Source organism: Lontra canadensis, unplaced genomic scaffold (assembly GCF_010015895.1).
Source record: "Lontra canadensis isolate GAN:19392208 unplaced genomic scaffold, GSC_riverotter_1.0 scaffold149, whole genome shotgun sequence".
Lineage (NCBI taxonomy): Eukaryota > Metazoa > Chordata > Mammalia > Carnivora > Mustelidae > Lontra > Lontra canadensis.
The window spans coordinates 2,188,409-2,204,457 of record NW_022631143.1 but is presented as its reverse complement, the minus strand read 5'-3'; the positions used below and the strand labels follow the sequence as shown (position 1 = coordinate 2,204,457).

The 16,049-nt window shown below is 43.5% G+C and overlaps 1 protein-coding gene across 4 annotated transcripts in view; it reads left to right on the top strand.

Moving 5' to 3' along the window:
• Nucleotides 1-16,049, top strand: part of ARHGAP26 (Rho GTPase activating protein 26) — a 443,583-nt gene that overhangs the window by 96,859 nt on the left and 330,675 nt on the right. For all 4 annotated transcript variants that reach the window (XM_032844264.1, XM_032844266.1, XM_032844265.1 and 1 more), the window contains exons 2-4: nucleotides 5,917-6,012; nucleotides 7,584-7,645; nucleotides 12,643-12,714. In XM_032844264.1, coding sequence (XP_032700155.1) covers nucleotides 5,917-6,012; nucleotides 7,584-7,645; nucleotides 12,643-12,714 — 230 coding nt within the window. The remainder of the gene's footprint in view (nucleotides 1-5,916; nucleotides 6,013-7,583; nucleotides 7,646-12,642; nucleotides 12,715-16,049) is intronic.

Genomic DNA, 16,049 nt, shown 5'->3' with positions numbered 1-16,049 from the left:
GGAAATACCTGTCCCCAAGCATGGTTTCTGATAGGATATATTTTCAGCTGGCCCAGGTATGGGCAAAAAGAGAAGTGTCTCTGGAACTCTACCTTTGTCTGTTTTAGCTCCTGGCTTGGGGACAGCCTGGGGCTGAAAGGGCACACATGGTTGTGGCCAACACCAGACTTTTTTTTTTTTTTTTAATAGATTTTATTTATTTATTTGACAGAGATCACAAGTAGGCAGAGAGGCGGGCAGAGAGAGAGAGAGGAAGGGAAGCAGGCTCCCTGCTGAGCAGAGAGCCTCGTGGCCCCCCCGGGCTTGATCCCAGGACGCTGGGATCATGACCAGAGCCGAAGGCAGAGGCTTTAACCCACTGAGCCACCCAGGCGCCCCACCAGACATGTTTATTGCCCATTTCTCCTGGTCTCTTGGTTATAGAGAAGGTTTTACTCCATATGCCTCCTGGTGGCTCTTGCTACAGCTCTGTGGGAATCTTCCTCAACAGACAACATTAGGGGAGGTGGTTTTATGTTAACAGAAAGCATATTCCTATATATACAAGCTTCAGCCAGACTTACCTAAGTTTGAAATTCCTCCAATATATATCTAATCAACTTTTTTTTTTCCAAAATGAATTATATAATCGGGAATTTCACCTTTGATGAGTGCAGGGAGCTAGTAAAGTGCCCAGCTTCCCCTCCCACTTTGTGCTTTCTGTGACTCTTGCTCTCAGTCAGGTGATGTGCTAGCTTGTGAGGACGTAGTGGTGAGCATGAAGAGACACAGTTCTCACCCTTCAGGAATTTACTAGTTGGGGAGGTACTAATAGAATTACCACCTGAACAATATAAAATTGCTATGAAGAAGGAGGTACAAAAAAAAAAAAGGAGGTGCATAGGACTTAAAGTGAGGGGAGGGTAGGGGTTGGCCTGGTTATAGAAGTCAGAGTAGGCTCTTTAGTGGACTGAACTTCTAAGGACTGCAGGATGAGCAGGATGTTCAAGGAGCTGGCTCCAGAAAGGGAGTTGGGGGCCTCTCAGACTTTGGGAGGGACTTTAATCTTGGTTTTTAGAACTCTGGGAGCCTTTTGCAGGATTCACTATTGGAGCTGACATGACTGAGGGGAGAACTGATTGAAAGAACAAAAGTGGGTTTGGGGGACCAGAACAGAGGCAGTTGCAGTTACCCAGGCAAATGGGGGCATTTGATTTAGGGGTTGCTGATAGTGATAGGGATGAGTGAACAGAACTGAGATGCTTAGGAGGCAAGACAGACACACTTGGGAAGGATACCGTGCTACCAGGGGTGATACGAGGGTGTGTGACTTTGACTTCTGTGACAGGACAGATGGTGGCCCCCTTTGCCAAACTGGGGATGCAGGAAGAGGTCCTTGGTTGGCTGTTTTTTGAGAAGATAGGAGAGGAGAGAGAGTTTGATTTAGAGAGTGGTAAGTTTACCTGAGAATGGGAGTTGCAGCCAAGCTGCAGTCTTAGGGACTCATGTCCATGTTCCAGCCCTCACTGTGGGTCCTCTTATTGTGCCATCTCAGATGTTCCACCTGTAAGCCAACATCTGTGGCTCTGCCCAGTCAGATCAGTACAACATGTCTTGAGGGCCACCTCGTCTGGGCCTGTCTCAGGCACTTACTATACGTTATGCCAGGGAACCAACTACTCATGCATGGTTCTGGAATCATTCCAAATACAAGGTGATCAGGCACAGAGAGTAAGTGTAATTGACTTTCAGAGAAGGGAAGGATTAGCTAGGATTGAGGACTTCAATGTTTGTGCTTTAAGCAGCCAACAGGCCATTTTTGTCACAAATACTTAACCTTGGCAGCTGGACTTCATTAACTGTAATCAGTTTCTAAATCCAGGGAGATGTGACCAAGGAGTAAAAAAAATTTATGGATAGTTATATATTTGGAGATCAAAGAAAGGTAAGAGATGCATGAAATAAATATAATAGTGAGGTTACCTTGAGTCTTTCAGCATGGTATGTTTGTGTGTGCACATAAATGTTAAATTTCCCCCCAAAAGAAAATGGGAATGGCTTGACTTGTGGTACTGAGGTAGAACTTGTGTAACCTAAGGTAGAGCCCAGCTTAAAAAGCATCAACCTTCTTTTACTGAAAGAAGAATTGGTATTTAGGTTAAATTCTCTTAGCACTCTGTGCGATGAGTATCCGGGGGCAGAGCATGGGCATTTGCAGGAAGAGAAGGGCACTTCCCTCTGTTCCCCAGTCAGCAGGCACCTTTGAGAGTGGTCCCTCAATGCCTAGACTTCTAGCTGCTTCTGTGTTGCTTAGCTGCCTGGTCTCCTCACCCAGAGGCAGAGGTGACTTAATTCTGTAAGGCAAATACTTGGCCTCCCCAGAAGCTGCCAGTTACGACTCCTGTCTGCTCTGGCCGGCATTCTGCCTTTCTAGCAACAGATGTTTCTGCATAGTAAATATCATTGACTTTTGGCGCCTTCCTCTATCTTGTACTGAACATGACACAGTGGGGTTATACAAGCAGGGTGTCGTGAAGCTTGGCATGCACTCAGCACCAGTACCAGCCTCTCTGCTTTCTGTACTCCTCTCACTGGTGTGTGCATGTTAGATTCCTGTTGGGTCACAGTGAAAGCTCCAGAAAGAAATCTCCCTATATATGCGTGGCAGAGTTGATCGTCAACATAAGATTCTACTGGTCATTTGGGTTGAAGTAGACAAGAATCCGTGTGTTTTAGATGTTCTTTTTGATGTCTTCTTCATTGTCCCAAGTAACTGAGAGGGTTTTATCTTAACAGGGTGAGGCAGCATGGTGTATCCACATGCTACAAGGCTCTTGGCTGCCAGAGGCTGATGGAGTCCTAGATCCCCATGTTTGAGCTGTGTGCTCTTATGTCACTCCTCTACTTAGCTGAGTTCTCAGCATAGGTAGTCCTGTTTACCTTCTCTGGTTTCGTCATTGCAGGATTCACACATTAGGGAAGAAGAGCCCAGTCTTACCTAGACCTGAAGCTGACAGTGTACAGAGTGCTTGTGTAGTGTGTCTCCCTGGGTCTCCTGACAATCTGATGACCTAGGTGGGGCTGACAACTTATGTCAGGTGAGGCGAATAAGAAGTTAGGCCTAACCTAGGGGTAGTTACACTTCTAGGAAATAGTGGAGCTAAAATTTGAACCCAGGAGCCAGGTGAGGTTGGGGTGAGGGCAAGGGGCTAGGGAACGGGCTGACCAGCCTACAACCAGGACCCATGCCAGGCAAATATAAAAGCGGAGGTTCTTCAAAGCAAGCTTGAGGGATGCCTGGGTGGCTCAGTCAATTAAGCATTTGCTTTTGGCTCAGGTCATGATTCCTGGGTCCTGGGATCAAGTCCCACATCAGGCTCCTTGCTCAGCGGGGAGCATGCTTCTCCCTCTGCCTGCCTCCTCCCCTGCTTGTGCTTGCTCTCTGCTAAGTAAATAAATAAAATCTTTTTAAAAAATAGAATAAAACAAGCTTGAGCTGCTGTTCCAAAAACTGGGGGGTGGATACTGAACGAGCAAAATACCTATTGTCCTCCTACACCTTTACCAAGATTTCTCTCTCAGGCGTGAGCCATTCAAGCCCATGGTGATTTCCTTTCCAGATATCAATAATTGGGATTTTTAGTCTATCTAGCTGTGCTCACTGACCTATAACCCAGCATGGACTCCAGACTAGTACTCATTACCTAATTCTTTTGTCAGGGGGAGAGGCCTCTTTATTAGCTTTGTGGGGCCCACATGACTTTTCAGGTTATTTTGTGGTGGGGTGTGCTATGTGTCACTCAACAAGGAAATAAGGTTACTTTCTGGTCATAAGCTAACAATCTCTGCTCCAGGTGAAATGGGTCCTCCTATGAAAAGGCCCCACAAAGGCCCTGTTGTGCAGGATTATCCACTCGTTGATCCTCATTGGTAGCTGCTCCTGGCAGCAGAGCTTCTCTGTGCGTGTTGGGAGGTTTCCCAAGCCTGCCTTAAGTTTCACCTTTCTTCCACCGTGTGGAGATGGTTGTCCAGCTTGAGTCTTTCTTGCCTATGGAGGAGGCACAGAGGATTGTTAGGTGGATAGAGAAGCAACTCTAGTCTTACTCTTGGCTCAAGCCTTTCTTTGTGATTTCTGATCAGAACATTCTGACTCCAGTGAGACCGAGCACAGCCGTGCCCACATTCTATACCTGATACTCTTTGGTGTTCTTGGGGGCTTTGTCTTCCACTCTGAAAGGTGATTCTTCCTTTATTTTATCCTGCCTGTCCATGGCCTCCTGTCATTCCTCCTCACAGTGTTCTGACTTTGAGATGAATCTGTTTCTATCTTGACTTGCCAGGGAATGATTGGTATTCTTAGGGATATCTTAGGTTATAGGGATATTCTTAGGGATAGCTTGGGTCGGCCAGTTTTAGGAGATGGCTGACTCCTCTGCCAGGATCTTTGGACTTTTTGCCTAGGACCATTGCATTAAAGTGACTGAACCAGGGAGAGACCGGAGAGTATTGGCTGGTGGCTCCTAGATTCTCCTTCTCCACTTCAAGTGTCTTCCTCTTTTGGTGCAGAGCGGAGGGCCTTGCATAAGCCATGCTATCTTGGGATTCATGTCGTGCAAGCCCACAGGAGGGTGGTTTTCCCAGCAGGAGCCCCTGCTGTCTGTGTGGTAAGCCTGAGCCCCAAACCTGAGAACAGCAGGACTGCTTAGCCAGGCTCTTCCACTGGCCCCTACTGCTTGGAGTAAGCTCTGGGATTGGCGAGCTGCACACTGGTGGTCAAATTTGTATACTGCCCTCCACACACATTATTCAGCATGCACTGAGCATGACGCCCTGACGGGTACACAGAGGAAACAAACAAAACCAAAAGATGGGAAAAAACATGACCCCCAACTTTAAGGAACACATCTGGGAACTAGAAAGGAGAAGAGCTGAAGCCCATGGATACTTTTGTTCCATTAGATTATGTTGATCTGTGAAGCCAGAATCCTCCCAACCTCCTCCCTATATCTCATTAAAGCCAGTGCATGTTGCCAGTTATGCCTCCTATTTCCCTCCTCTGGGAATTTGGACGTAATACCATTTCCCCTTCAATAAGGGAAACATCTATGAGGGTAATTTGAATGATTAGCCTAATCTGCAGGAAGGCTGCACATGGAATTAAGTTAAGCACATTTGTACCAAGCAGCTGTGTCTGTCAGGCCACTTAAAGGTACCTGGGTGGTTTTATACCCTCAACAGAAGCTGAGGGTTCAGGAGGGATCATTGGCTTTTAATACTGCCTTAAATGAAAGCTTATTTTTTAGATTTGACAAGGGTTTCTAAGAACTTTCTTTATAGAGAACATATGTGGGGTGTTTTTACCCCAACTCAGAACAGTGCCAGGGCTTTGTTCTTGTGGCAGTGGGGAACGCGATGACCCAGGGAAATGGTTCAGATGGGAATTTGTCATGCTGGCTGGCCACCGTCCTCATGAGGGGGAGCCGAGAGGGTTGTGAGAATTCGGTCTCATGTGTGCTTGAGGCAGAATGAGGAGTCCAGGAGCTCCTGTGCCACGGGAATGGGGCACTTCCATGCTCTTTCTTCCCGCTCCCTACCCACTGCTGGACCACAGGGGAGGTCGGTGGCAGGCTGCTCTGACCCCCAATTCTTCCCGGATTCCCACCTGTGACCAATGTATATGACAGGACTCAGTATGTGGCTTGAGGAATTAGAACTGGGACTGGAATGGTTAAAGCAAAGTAACAGAAATAGTAATTTTTCAAGCCAGTAAGAATTTCATGTTAGAAACAGCTGTTCAGTATTTTGAATTTACGTTGTGTTTGAAATAGCCTCAAGACCAAATCTAGCTGCTACATTAGTAGAAGGACTAAAACATTCAGCAAATGTGAAAATCAATTTACGTCAGTAATTCATATTTTTTACTCTTTTTCTTGCTAGATTTGTCTTTGGCGAAGAGGAAATTTGCTGATTCCTTAAATGAATTTAAATTTCAGTGCATAGGAGATGCAGAAACAGATGATGAAATGTGTATAGGTAAGTCATAACCATGTGTCTGATAAGATGAGTCACTGTTCTTCATAACTGTCAGTGTTCTTACTGAGCCTTTTTCCTGTGATAGGAAGTATCTAAGTGTCATAAATTAAGAAGTCCACACCAACAGTGGAGGGGGCAGAATGTAGGGAGGGTCAGGGGTCAGGGGGCTATCCTGGGCTGCTTCTCAGAGTTCTGAGACCACTTCTCTCACCCTGGGGCCTGTAGGAGGCAGCTTGAAGGTTTGCAGTGGGGTTCTTCTCTCCACCCTCCTGTAATGTTTTGCTTCTGGCTGTTTTTGTGACTTTTCTTTGCCCTGGTACTATGGAACTTAGAGCAAGACCAGAAGACAGGTAGATGAGGAAAGAATTACAGGTTGCAAATGATAGTTTGTGGGCTGAAATCAGAATACAACCATGTTTTCTTTGGCACTCATTTCTTAAAATTGAATTAACATATGAATCGACTTTGTGTAAAGTTCTGGTTTTCCATCTCTTTGAAAATTGGAGACTCTGATCAGCTGGCCCCACATTCAGGTCTGGCAGTTGTGGTGTGGAGCTCCATAGCTGCCCCTGCCTTCAGATGGACAGAGGAGCTTGCTGTCCAGCTCTCCTCCCCCTTTCTTTAACCAGAGGCTGAGGGAAGGGTTACTGTTGATTGCTGTACTGGTTCTCTTTTCTGCTTTTCTTTTACCTCCTGTGTCTTGCAGGTGGTGCTGAGCACAGAGGATTTGCAGTGTCAAGACACCTGTCTCTGGCAGGGTCTAGTCATTGCCCTTGATTCTTCTTACATTGGGCATCTTGGTTAGCTCCAGGGGTGAGCAAGGATTGAAAAAGTTGTCAAATGCTTATTGAATTCCTCTTGTCACACAGAGTGCTAGGATCTGGGGTTGAGGGAAGGCAGCTGGGAGATAGCTGAGAGCAATGAAAATGTATTACTATAGTAACTTCTGGAGCTCCCAACATTTCATGTATGTCCTGAATATCTTCAGGGCTATTGCACTTACTGCCCTTTGCCTTTGGGAATTATTCTGTTGAGGACTCTCCATGTCTGACCACCATGCTGCATTTTTATAGTGTATTATATTCACAAGTGGCTTGAGGACTCAGGAAGAAGAATCCAAGTAGAAGCCAGAGATGTGGCTTGTATTGCAAGCTACATTGGTTCAGTCGTGGTATCAGAGGAAAGTTGATTTCTGACGCAGTCCCACAACCAAAGTTGAAGAGGTCAGATCCTGGGCAGGAAATCCTTCAACTCCTACGCAGAACTCTGCCCTTTTCAGTCTATAGTCTGGAAGCTTGCCAGCACCTCATCAGCCCTGGGTAGTCTCAGGAACAGGCAGGTCTTTGAAGGAAATCCTTTCCCAGCTAGAGTTCCAGGTGAAATTAACCTGCATTCGGGGGGTCATCCTGAATGGTTAATGATTAAAAGATAAGGGGAACCTTGGGAAGCAATTGAGTTTAAGATTCTGCATGTGCCGAGGGATTTCAGTCCACAACATAATAGCTATACCTGGAAAGGCTCCCAAAGGCCCATTTCTCTATGTCCCTTTCATGGTACTTTCTCTTTTCCAGCAAGGTCTTTGCAGGAGTTTGCCACTGTCCTCAGGAATCTTGAAGATGAACGGATACGGATGGTGAGTACGGCTGGGCTGCTTTTGCTCCCATAAGTGTGATTATGTCAAGAGATTTGTCAGAAGAACTGGGTTTGAGTCCAGCCTCCACCACTTGAGTGTTTTGAGCTCTTGAGCAAGCCTCATCTTCTCATCTTTGCAGGGTTAGAAACATTTTGCAAATGTTAAGGGATTAGTGTGGATAAACGTTAGAACCACGTTGTTGGCCTCCCAAAGATTCACTGTAAGGTGCACCCATAAAGTATGACTTACGGGTGGATCTTTTGAATTAATTAACTTTTGGGTGTCTCCAATTCCCTACAGGCAGAGTGGAAATGAAGGTGTAACACTCTGCTCCCTGCTTTCCTCATTTTGGTAAACTTATGCAAGAGCTTTTGAAGGGCACTCCTTCACTTTTTATTCCAAAATGCCTAATCCTAGTGCCTGCCCTCTAGTATGCACCCCGTATGTAGTGTATGGGCACGGAGTAAATGATGACATTTATAAGAGGTTCTTCCAAGGGAGGCACTGTGCAAAATCAAGAATCAAATGCTGATCTCCAGTTTCTTAAGAGATACTTCCTGTATTCTCATTCTGATGTGGCTCAACATCAACAGATGAGGGATTCCGCATCTGTAAGTTCTTTTGCATCCTCTTCTTATCGCTGAGATACCAAGAATGAAGCCTGATTTGAAATCCCCCTGCTGGCTGCATGCTGGTTTGTCCCTGGAAGGCTTGCCTCTAAGCCAGCAGTGCTACTGAGGCCTAGGAAGAGTCTATCAATGAAGATTTTCCCCCTCTTCCCATGCTAAAACTGATCTTTTGAGACTAAGTCCACTATCTTAATCTGCGTAGATTGCCATAACAAAATGCCATGGGCTGGATGGCTTACACAGCAAATACTGATTTCTCAAAGTTGTGGAGACTGGGCAGTCCAAGATTAAGGAACCAACTGATTTGGTTCCTGGTAAGGACACTTTTTCCAGGCTTACACATGGCCCCCTTCTTGCTGTGTCCTTAAATGGGAGGGAAAGGGGACGGAATGGCTCTTCAGTCTTTGCTTGGAATGGCTTTAATCCCATTGTGAGGATTCTACCCTGATGACCTAATTACCTTCCAAAGGCTTCATCTCCAGATAGTGTTACGCTGAAGGTATTAAAGGATAATATGAGGCATATCATATTTTTAGGATTTTATTTGAACAAAAATTGGTTCATATTGGACAGTACCAAACTAGAAATATTTAGGAAAGCTCTACCGACAGAACTATAGAGCAAATACTTTTATAGAGAACATATGGAAGTAGCAAGGAAATTACATGATGGGCTATATCGCAGGCTGTTGCCTTATTTGGGAAAGCCTAGTTGTTTCCATTTCTTAACCTTGAGGGATTTACAGCCTTGGGTTTTGGTTGGCTTACATAGGCTGTTAGACCATTAGAGTCTCTTTGTTTAATTGATAGAGGTTAGGGCTTCCCCTTATAAATTTTCAGGAGATGCTGCTCAGTCCACAGTCTTGACCAAGACATTATATATGCACACATTGTAAATTTTAACCCGCATGATGACTCTGTGAGGTGGTACCTATAGCATCCCAGTGTCTAGATAAAGATCTTGAGGTTTAGAATGATTAACATGCCCAAGATCACATAGTTAAAAACAGTCGCAGTCTGGATTCAAACCCAAATTTGTGTTAGACCAAAGAATGGGGAAATTTCGTTGAAATTCTCAATAGAGCAGAAGCTCTCACCTTCTGCCCTGCACAGAGAGACAGAAATAGTGTCTCTCTGTTTTCCTTGATTGCTCATTTTTGGGCACTTGAACCAGAATCCGGAGGCTGGTGGCTGCAGCAGGATTGGTGGTGGGTGGAGGCAGGGGAAAGCTTGTGTGTTTGTGCATGTGCTACTGCCTGAGAAAGGGAAGTGATTCTTTGGAGTCTGATTCTTGGCCGAGTCAGTATTTGTGGGTGGGGGGTGTGGTAAGCAAATCAAGCTGAATACTGGACAGATTGCTGTGGCCTATGGTAAGAGAACAATGAATGGATTATACTCTTCAGTTTGCCTCTGCAATTTTATTATTAATGTCCGTGAACTGAGTTTCTGCTGTGTGCATCTGAGTATCTAGCCATTGCAAGCCCCTTCCGTACCTCATCAGCTGAGCTCAGCTTTGAAAAGCCACACATTTTTGGGAAGCCTTCTCTGAGTCCCTGGGGTATTTGGCCATGCTTTGTATTTTCTTAGTATCCAGCTCATGTCTCTGATTCTCCATTTACCACATTGTGTCTGATAATCATTGCATGTGTCTGTCCCATGTTCTTGAAGGGCATAGAGTGGGCTTCTGTTCCCAGCATCAGTGTAGTGCTTGCAACTGGTGGAAATTACACAGTCCTAGAATCTTAGACCCAGAACAACCTTATTTCTCACTGTCTGTAGTCTTTCATTGGCCACATGGGAAAACTGAGGTCTGGTGAAGGCAAATAGCAAGCAGTAGAAGGACTGGGACAGGATCTTGGGCATCCTGGTTCCCAGGTGAGTAGGTACTGCTTTTGTGTATTTAGCATCTCCTTAAGGCTAGATTCTCAATCATGGATGCCCATTGAAACAACTTGGGAAGTTTAAAGTATACTGATTCCTAGGATGAAGTACAGAGATTCTGATTTTATTGGTTTGAAGTGTAGCCTGGACATTGGGATTTTTAGAAGTGTCCGGTGAGGCTGACATGCAGCTTAGGGTGAAAATTAGTGGCTTAGGGGCTCAGCATACCACTGTGAGCTTCGGAGACTTACCCTTGATTTGTGGAAGTTTTAAACAAGTGAGCCCATTAAGCAACATCAAATAATAATAAAAATCAAACAAGTTAAACATTGCAACCCTCATGTTAAAATGCTCTCTTCCTAGATAAGTACTCTCAAAATTGAGAAAAAAGCAAGTGGCAATAAATTTGGAGACCTGCCACATTTTATTCCTCCCATTGCTCAGTTAGTTCTTGGCTGTGTCCATCTTTGGCTTCTGGCATTTACTTTGTTGGTTTCATTGTGATGTATATGCATGTGATTTAGAAAAATAATGCTTTGTTGTATCAAGATTCCTGAAATAATTAATTGAGTGACAAGTGAGCAGTGAATGATTTAAAAGGAAAGATTGTAAGATATTTTACTGCCTTAGAATAGATCATAGATTCCTAGAGCTGGAACAATCCAGCCTACTCATTTTGCAGATTAGGAAATTAGAGCCCAGAGAGGTTAAATACTTTGCCTGTGGTCACACAGTTGGCAGCTAGTCAAGAAATAATTCATTCATTCCTGTAGTCATTGAAAAATATTTGAGTGCTTCTTTGTTTCAGCACTCTTCTGTGTTTGGGGGGAAATGGTAGGCAAGTGAACATTTATGAGGTAGTGGTATGTGTGTGTGTTTGCATAGTGGTAAATTAGAAAACTTTAGCTGGCCTACATCTTCTGAAGAAAACACTTGGTTGCGTGGTGAGAAGTTTCTTTGGAATATGCGGGTGATCATGGAAGGCCTTCTTAAAGTGGTGTCCTTTAAGCCAGTACCTCAATTAGAATAATAAATGAGTCATTCATGAGAGCATTTGGGGATCAAGCATGTGAGGGAATGTCTAAATGCAAAAGCCTGGAAATTGGACTAGTTTTGTGCATTTGAGGTGCATGGGGGCGATGGTATGGTTGGCATCTAGGACCTGATGGAGTGAGTGGTGGGGGAGGTTGAGAGGTAGCCAGTAGTCTGGAGGCACAGATGTTCTGATTCTTGTACTGGTAGGAATACACAAAGTCAGACTTGGAAGGTTTTCATGCCACCCCATGTCCAAAGGTGTTTCTTGCTCTTAACCTAGACTCAGTGTTGATCTGCCTAAAATATATCTACCTAAATATAGCTTGGGTGAATGGGCATTCATAAGATATACCTGAAGCTGAAATTTAGATCCTACCCTGTCACCAGTTCCCTTCTGCCTTTACATGGTTGCTTACGTTTTTCAAATTACTTGTTTTTATTATTTTTAAGATTTTTAATTTATTCTTTAGAGAGGGTAAGTGAGGAAGAGCACAAGCAGTGGGGAGGGTCAGAGGGAGAGGGAGAAACAGACTGCGGGGCTTGATCCCAGGTCCCCGGGATCATGAGCTGAGCCACAGGCTGACACTTAATAAGCTGAGCCACCCAGGTGCCCCAGAGGTACTCATTTTTTTTAAAAAAAAGATTTTATTTATTTGAGATAGAGAATGACTGGGGGAAAGGGCAGAGGGAGAGGAAGAAGCAGACTCTCCACTGAGCAGGGAGTCCAATGTGGGGCTCAATCCCAGGATCCTAGGACCATGACTTGAGCTAAAGGCAGATGTTTAACTGAGTGAACCACCTAGGCGCCCCAAAAGGTACTCATTTTTAAGGAATCAGTCACACACAGGAAGAATTCCATGTTTTGAGATGATGAGTTTGATCTGACATGCTTTCTGTTCAAGTATTGTGAAAAATTGACACGTGCAACAGTATTGCTTACTCAGTTTAAAAAAAAGATTTGATTTAGAGAGCTTGAGAGCATGGTAGGGGAGGGGCCAGAGAGAGAGGGAGAGAATCCTCAAGCAGATTCCGCACTGAGCACAGAACCTAATGCCATGGGGCATTATCAGATCATGACCTGAGCTTAAATCAAGAGTCAGATGATGGGGTGCCTGGTTGGCTTAGTGGGTTAAGCCTCTGCCTTTGGCTCAGGTCATGATCCCAGGGTCCTGGGATCGAGCACCATATCGGGCTTTCTGCTCAGTGGGGAGACTGCTTCCCCTTCTATCTCTGGCTGCCTCTCTGCCTACTTGTGATCTCTCTCTGTCAAATTAAATAAAATCTTAAAAAAAAAAAAGTCAGACACTTAACTGACTGAGCCACCCAGGCACCCTGCTTACTCAGATTTTAAAGTGAGAGGCATTTTGTGCCAAAACTGCTAGAATTCTTAACTGATATTTGCTTTTATGTATATGTGTCTACCCCATTCCCCTGCCCTGTTTTTCCTCAACAGATTGAGAATGCCAGCGAGGTGCTCATCACTCCCTTGGAGAAGTTTCGGAAGGAGCAGATTGGGGCTGCCAAGGTGAGAATTATGCAAACCTTGCTCTTGGATTTTAGGGCAGCCTTGTTTTTGGATTTTATATAGTGGTTCATCAGTTACTCACAAGTGTCTAAAGTAAGACTGATTGGTCAACCCCAGAGCAGTCATTCTAGTATTTTGTTACCTAATCTTTTTTTGCTAGTTCATAAATTGTGCAAAGGTAGAAACCATGCCTCCTTGTGTTAGCAGATACCTCTGTGCTTGGACAAGGTGGAATTGTACTTACTGCAGAGTCCAGGGCTCAGAGCCTAGACCAGAGAGTTGCAAAATGGGCCCTGAGGGTCTCGCGACCCTGTTGTGAGCTCATTTTTGCTGAGGGAAAATGCGCCCTTTGTTGCCAGATCTTGAAATTTTTCAAGAGAAAGTGAAATGTCAGAGTTTTCTTTGAAATGTCCTGGCTTAAAAAACTATTGGCAAAATAAGACTATAATAAGAGATGAGGAAGGACACTATATCATACTCAAAGGATCTGTCCAACAAGAAGATCTAACAATTGTAAATATCTATGCCCCTAACGTGGGAGCAGCCAACTATATAAACCAATTAATAACAAAATCAAAGAAACACATCGACAATAATACAATAATAGTAGGGGACTTTAACACTCCCCTCACTGAAATGGACAGATCATCCAAGCAAAAGATCAACAAGGAAATAAAGGCCTTAAATGACACACTGGACCAGATGGATATCACAGATATATTCAGAACATTTCATCCCAAAGCAACAGAATACACATTCTTCTCTAGTGCACATGGAACATTCTCCAGAATAGATCACATCCTCAGTCCTAAATCAGGTCTCAACCGGTATCAAAAGATTGGGATCATTCCCTGCATATTTTCAGACCACAATGCTCTGAAGCTAGAACTCAATCACAAGAGGAAATTTGGAAAGAACCCAAATACGTGGAGATTAAACAGCATCCTTCTAAAGAATGAATGGGTCAACCAGGAAATTAAAGAAGAATTGAAAAAAATTCATGGAAACAAATGATAATGAAAACACAGCGGTTCAAAATCTGTGGGACACAACAAAGGCAGTCCTGAGAGGAAAATATATAGCGGTACAAGCCTTTCTCAAGAAACAAGAAATGTCTCAGGTACACAACCTAACCCTACACCTAAAGGAGCTGGAGAAAGAACAAGAAAGAAACCCTAAAACCAGCAGGAGAAGAGAAATCATAAAGATCAGAGCAGAAATCAATGAAATAGAAACCAAAAAAACAATAGAACAAATCAACGAAACTAGGAGCTGGTTCTTTGAAAGAATTAATGAGATTGATAAACCCCTGGCCAGACTTATCAAAAAGAAAAGAGAAAGGACCCAAATAAATAAAATCATGGATGAAAGAGGAGAGATCACAACTGACACCAAAGAAACACAGACAACTATAAGAACATACTATGAGCAACTCTACGCCAACAAATTTGACAATCTGGAAGAAATGGATGCATTCCTAGAGACATATAAACTACCACAACTGAACCAGGAAGAAATAGAAAGCCTGAACAGACCCATAACCAGTAAGGAGATTGAAACAGTCATCAAAAATCTCCAAACAAACAAAAGCCCAGGGCCAGACGGCTTCCTGGGGGAATTCTACCAAACATTTAAAGAAGAACTAATTCCTATTCTCCTGAAACTGTTCCAAAAAATAGAAATGGAAGGAAAACTTCCCAACTCATTTTATGAGGCCAGCATCACCTTAATCCCAAAACCAGACAAGGATCCCATCAAAAAAGAGAACTACAGACCAATATCCTTGATGAACACAGATGCAAAAATTCTCACCAAAATACTAGCCAATAGGATTCAACAGTACATTAAAAGGATTATTCACCACAACCAAGTGGGATTTATTCCAGGGCTGCAAGATTGGTTCAACATCCGCAAATCAATCAATGTGATACAACACATTAATAAAAGAAAGAACAAGAACCATATGATACTCTCCATAGATGCTGAAAAAGCATTTGACAAAGTACAGCATCCCTTCCTGATCAAAACTCTTCAAAGTGTAGGGATAGAGGGCACATACCTCAATATTATCAAAGCCATCTATGAAAAACCCACCGCAAATATCATTCTCAATGGAGAAAAACTGAAAGCTTTTCCGCTAAGGTCAGGAACACGGCAGGGATGTCCGTTATCACCACTGCTATTCAACATAGTACTAGAAGTCCTAGCCTCAGCAATCAGACAACAAAAAGAAATTAAAGGCATCCAAATCGGCAAAGAAGAAGTCAAACTATCACTCTTCGCAGATGATATGATACTATATGTGGAAAACCCAAAAGACTCCACTCCAAAACTGCTAGAACTGGTACAGGAATTCAGTAAAGTGTCAGGATATAAAATCAATGCACAGAAATCAGTTGCATTTCTCTACACCAACAACAAGACCGAAGAAAGAGAAATTAAGGAGTCAGTCCCATTTACAATTGCACCCAAAACTATAAGATACCTAGGAATAAACCTAACCAAAGAGACTAAGAATCTATACACAGAAAACTATAAAGTACTCATGAAAGAAATTGAGGAAGACACAAAGAAATGGAAAAATGTTCCATGCTCCTGGATTGGAAGAATAAATATTGTGAAAATGTCTATGCTACCTAAAGCAATCTACACATTTAATGCAATTCCTATCAAAGTACCATCCATTTTTTTCAAAGAAATGGAACAAATAATCCTAAAATTTATATGGAACCAGAAAACACCGCGAATAGCCAAAGGAATATTGAAAAAGAAAGCCAAAGTTGGTGGCTTCACAATTCCGGACTTCAAGCTCTATTACAAAGCTGTCATCATCAAGACAGCATGGTACTGGCACAAAAACAGACCCACAGATCAATGGAACAGAATAGAGAGCCCAGAAATAGACCCTCAACTCTATGGTCAACTAATCTTCGACAAAGCAGGAAAGAATGTCCAATGGAAAAAAGACAGCCTCTTCAATAAATGGTGTTGGGAAAATTGGACAGCCACATGCAGAAAAATGAAATTAGATCATTTCCTTATACCACACACGAAAATAGACTCAAAATGGATGAAGGACCTTAATGTGAGAAAGGAATCCATCAAAATCCTTGAGGAGAACACAGGAGGCAACCTCTTCGACCTCAGCCGCAGCAACATCTTCCTAGGAACATTGCCAAAGGCAAGGGAAGCAAGGGCAAAAATGAACTATTGGGATTTTATCAAGATCAAAAGCTTTTGCACAGCAAAGGAAACAGTTAACAAAACCAAAAGACAACTGACAGAATGGGAGAAGATATTTGCAAATGACATATCAGATAAAGGGCTAGTGTCCA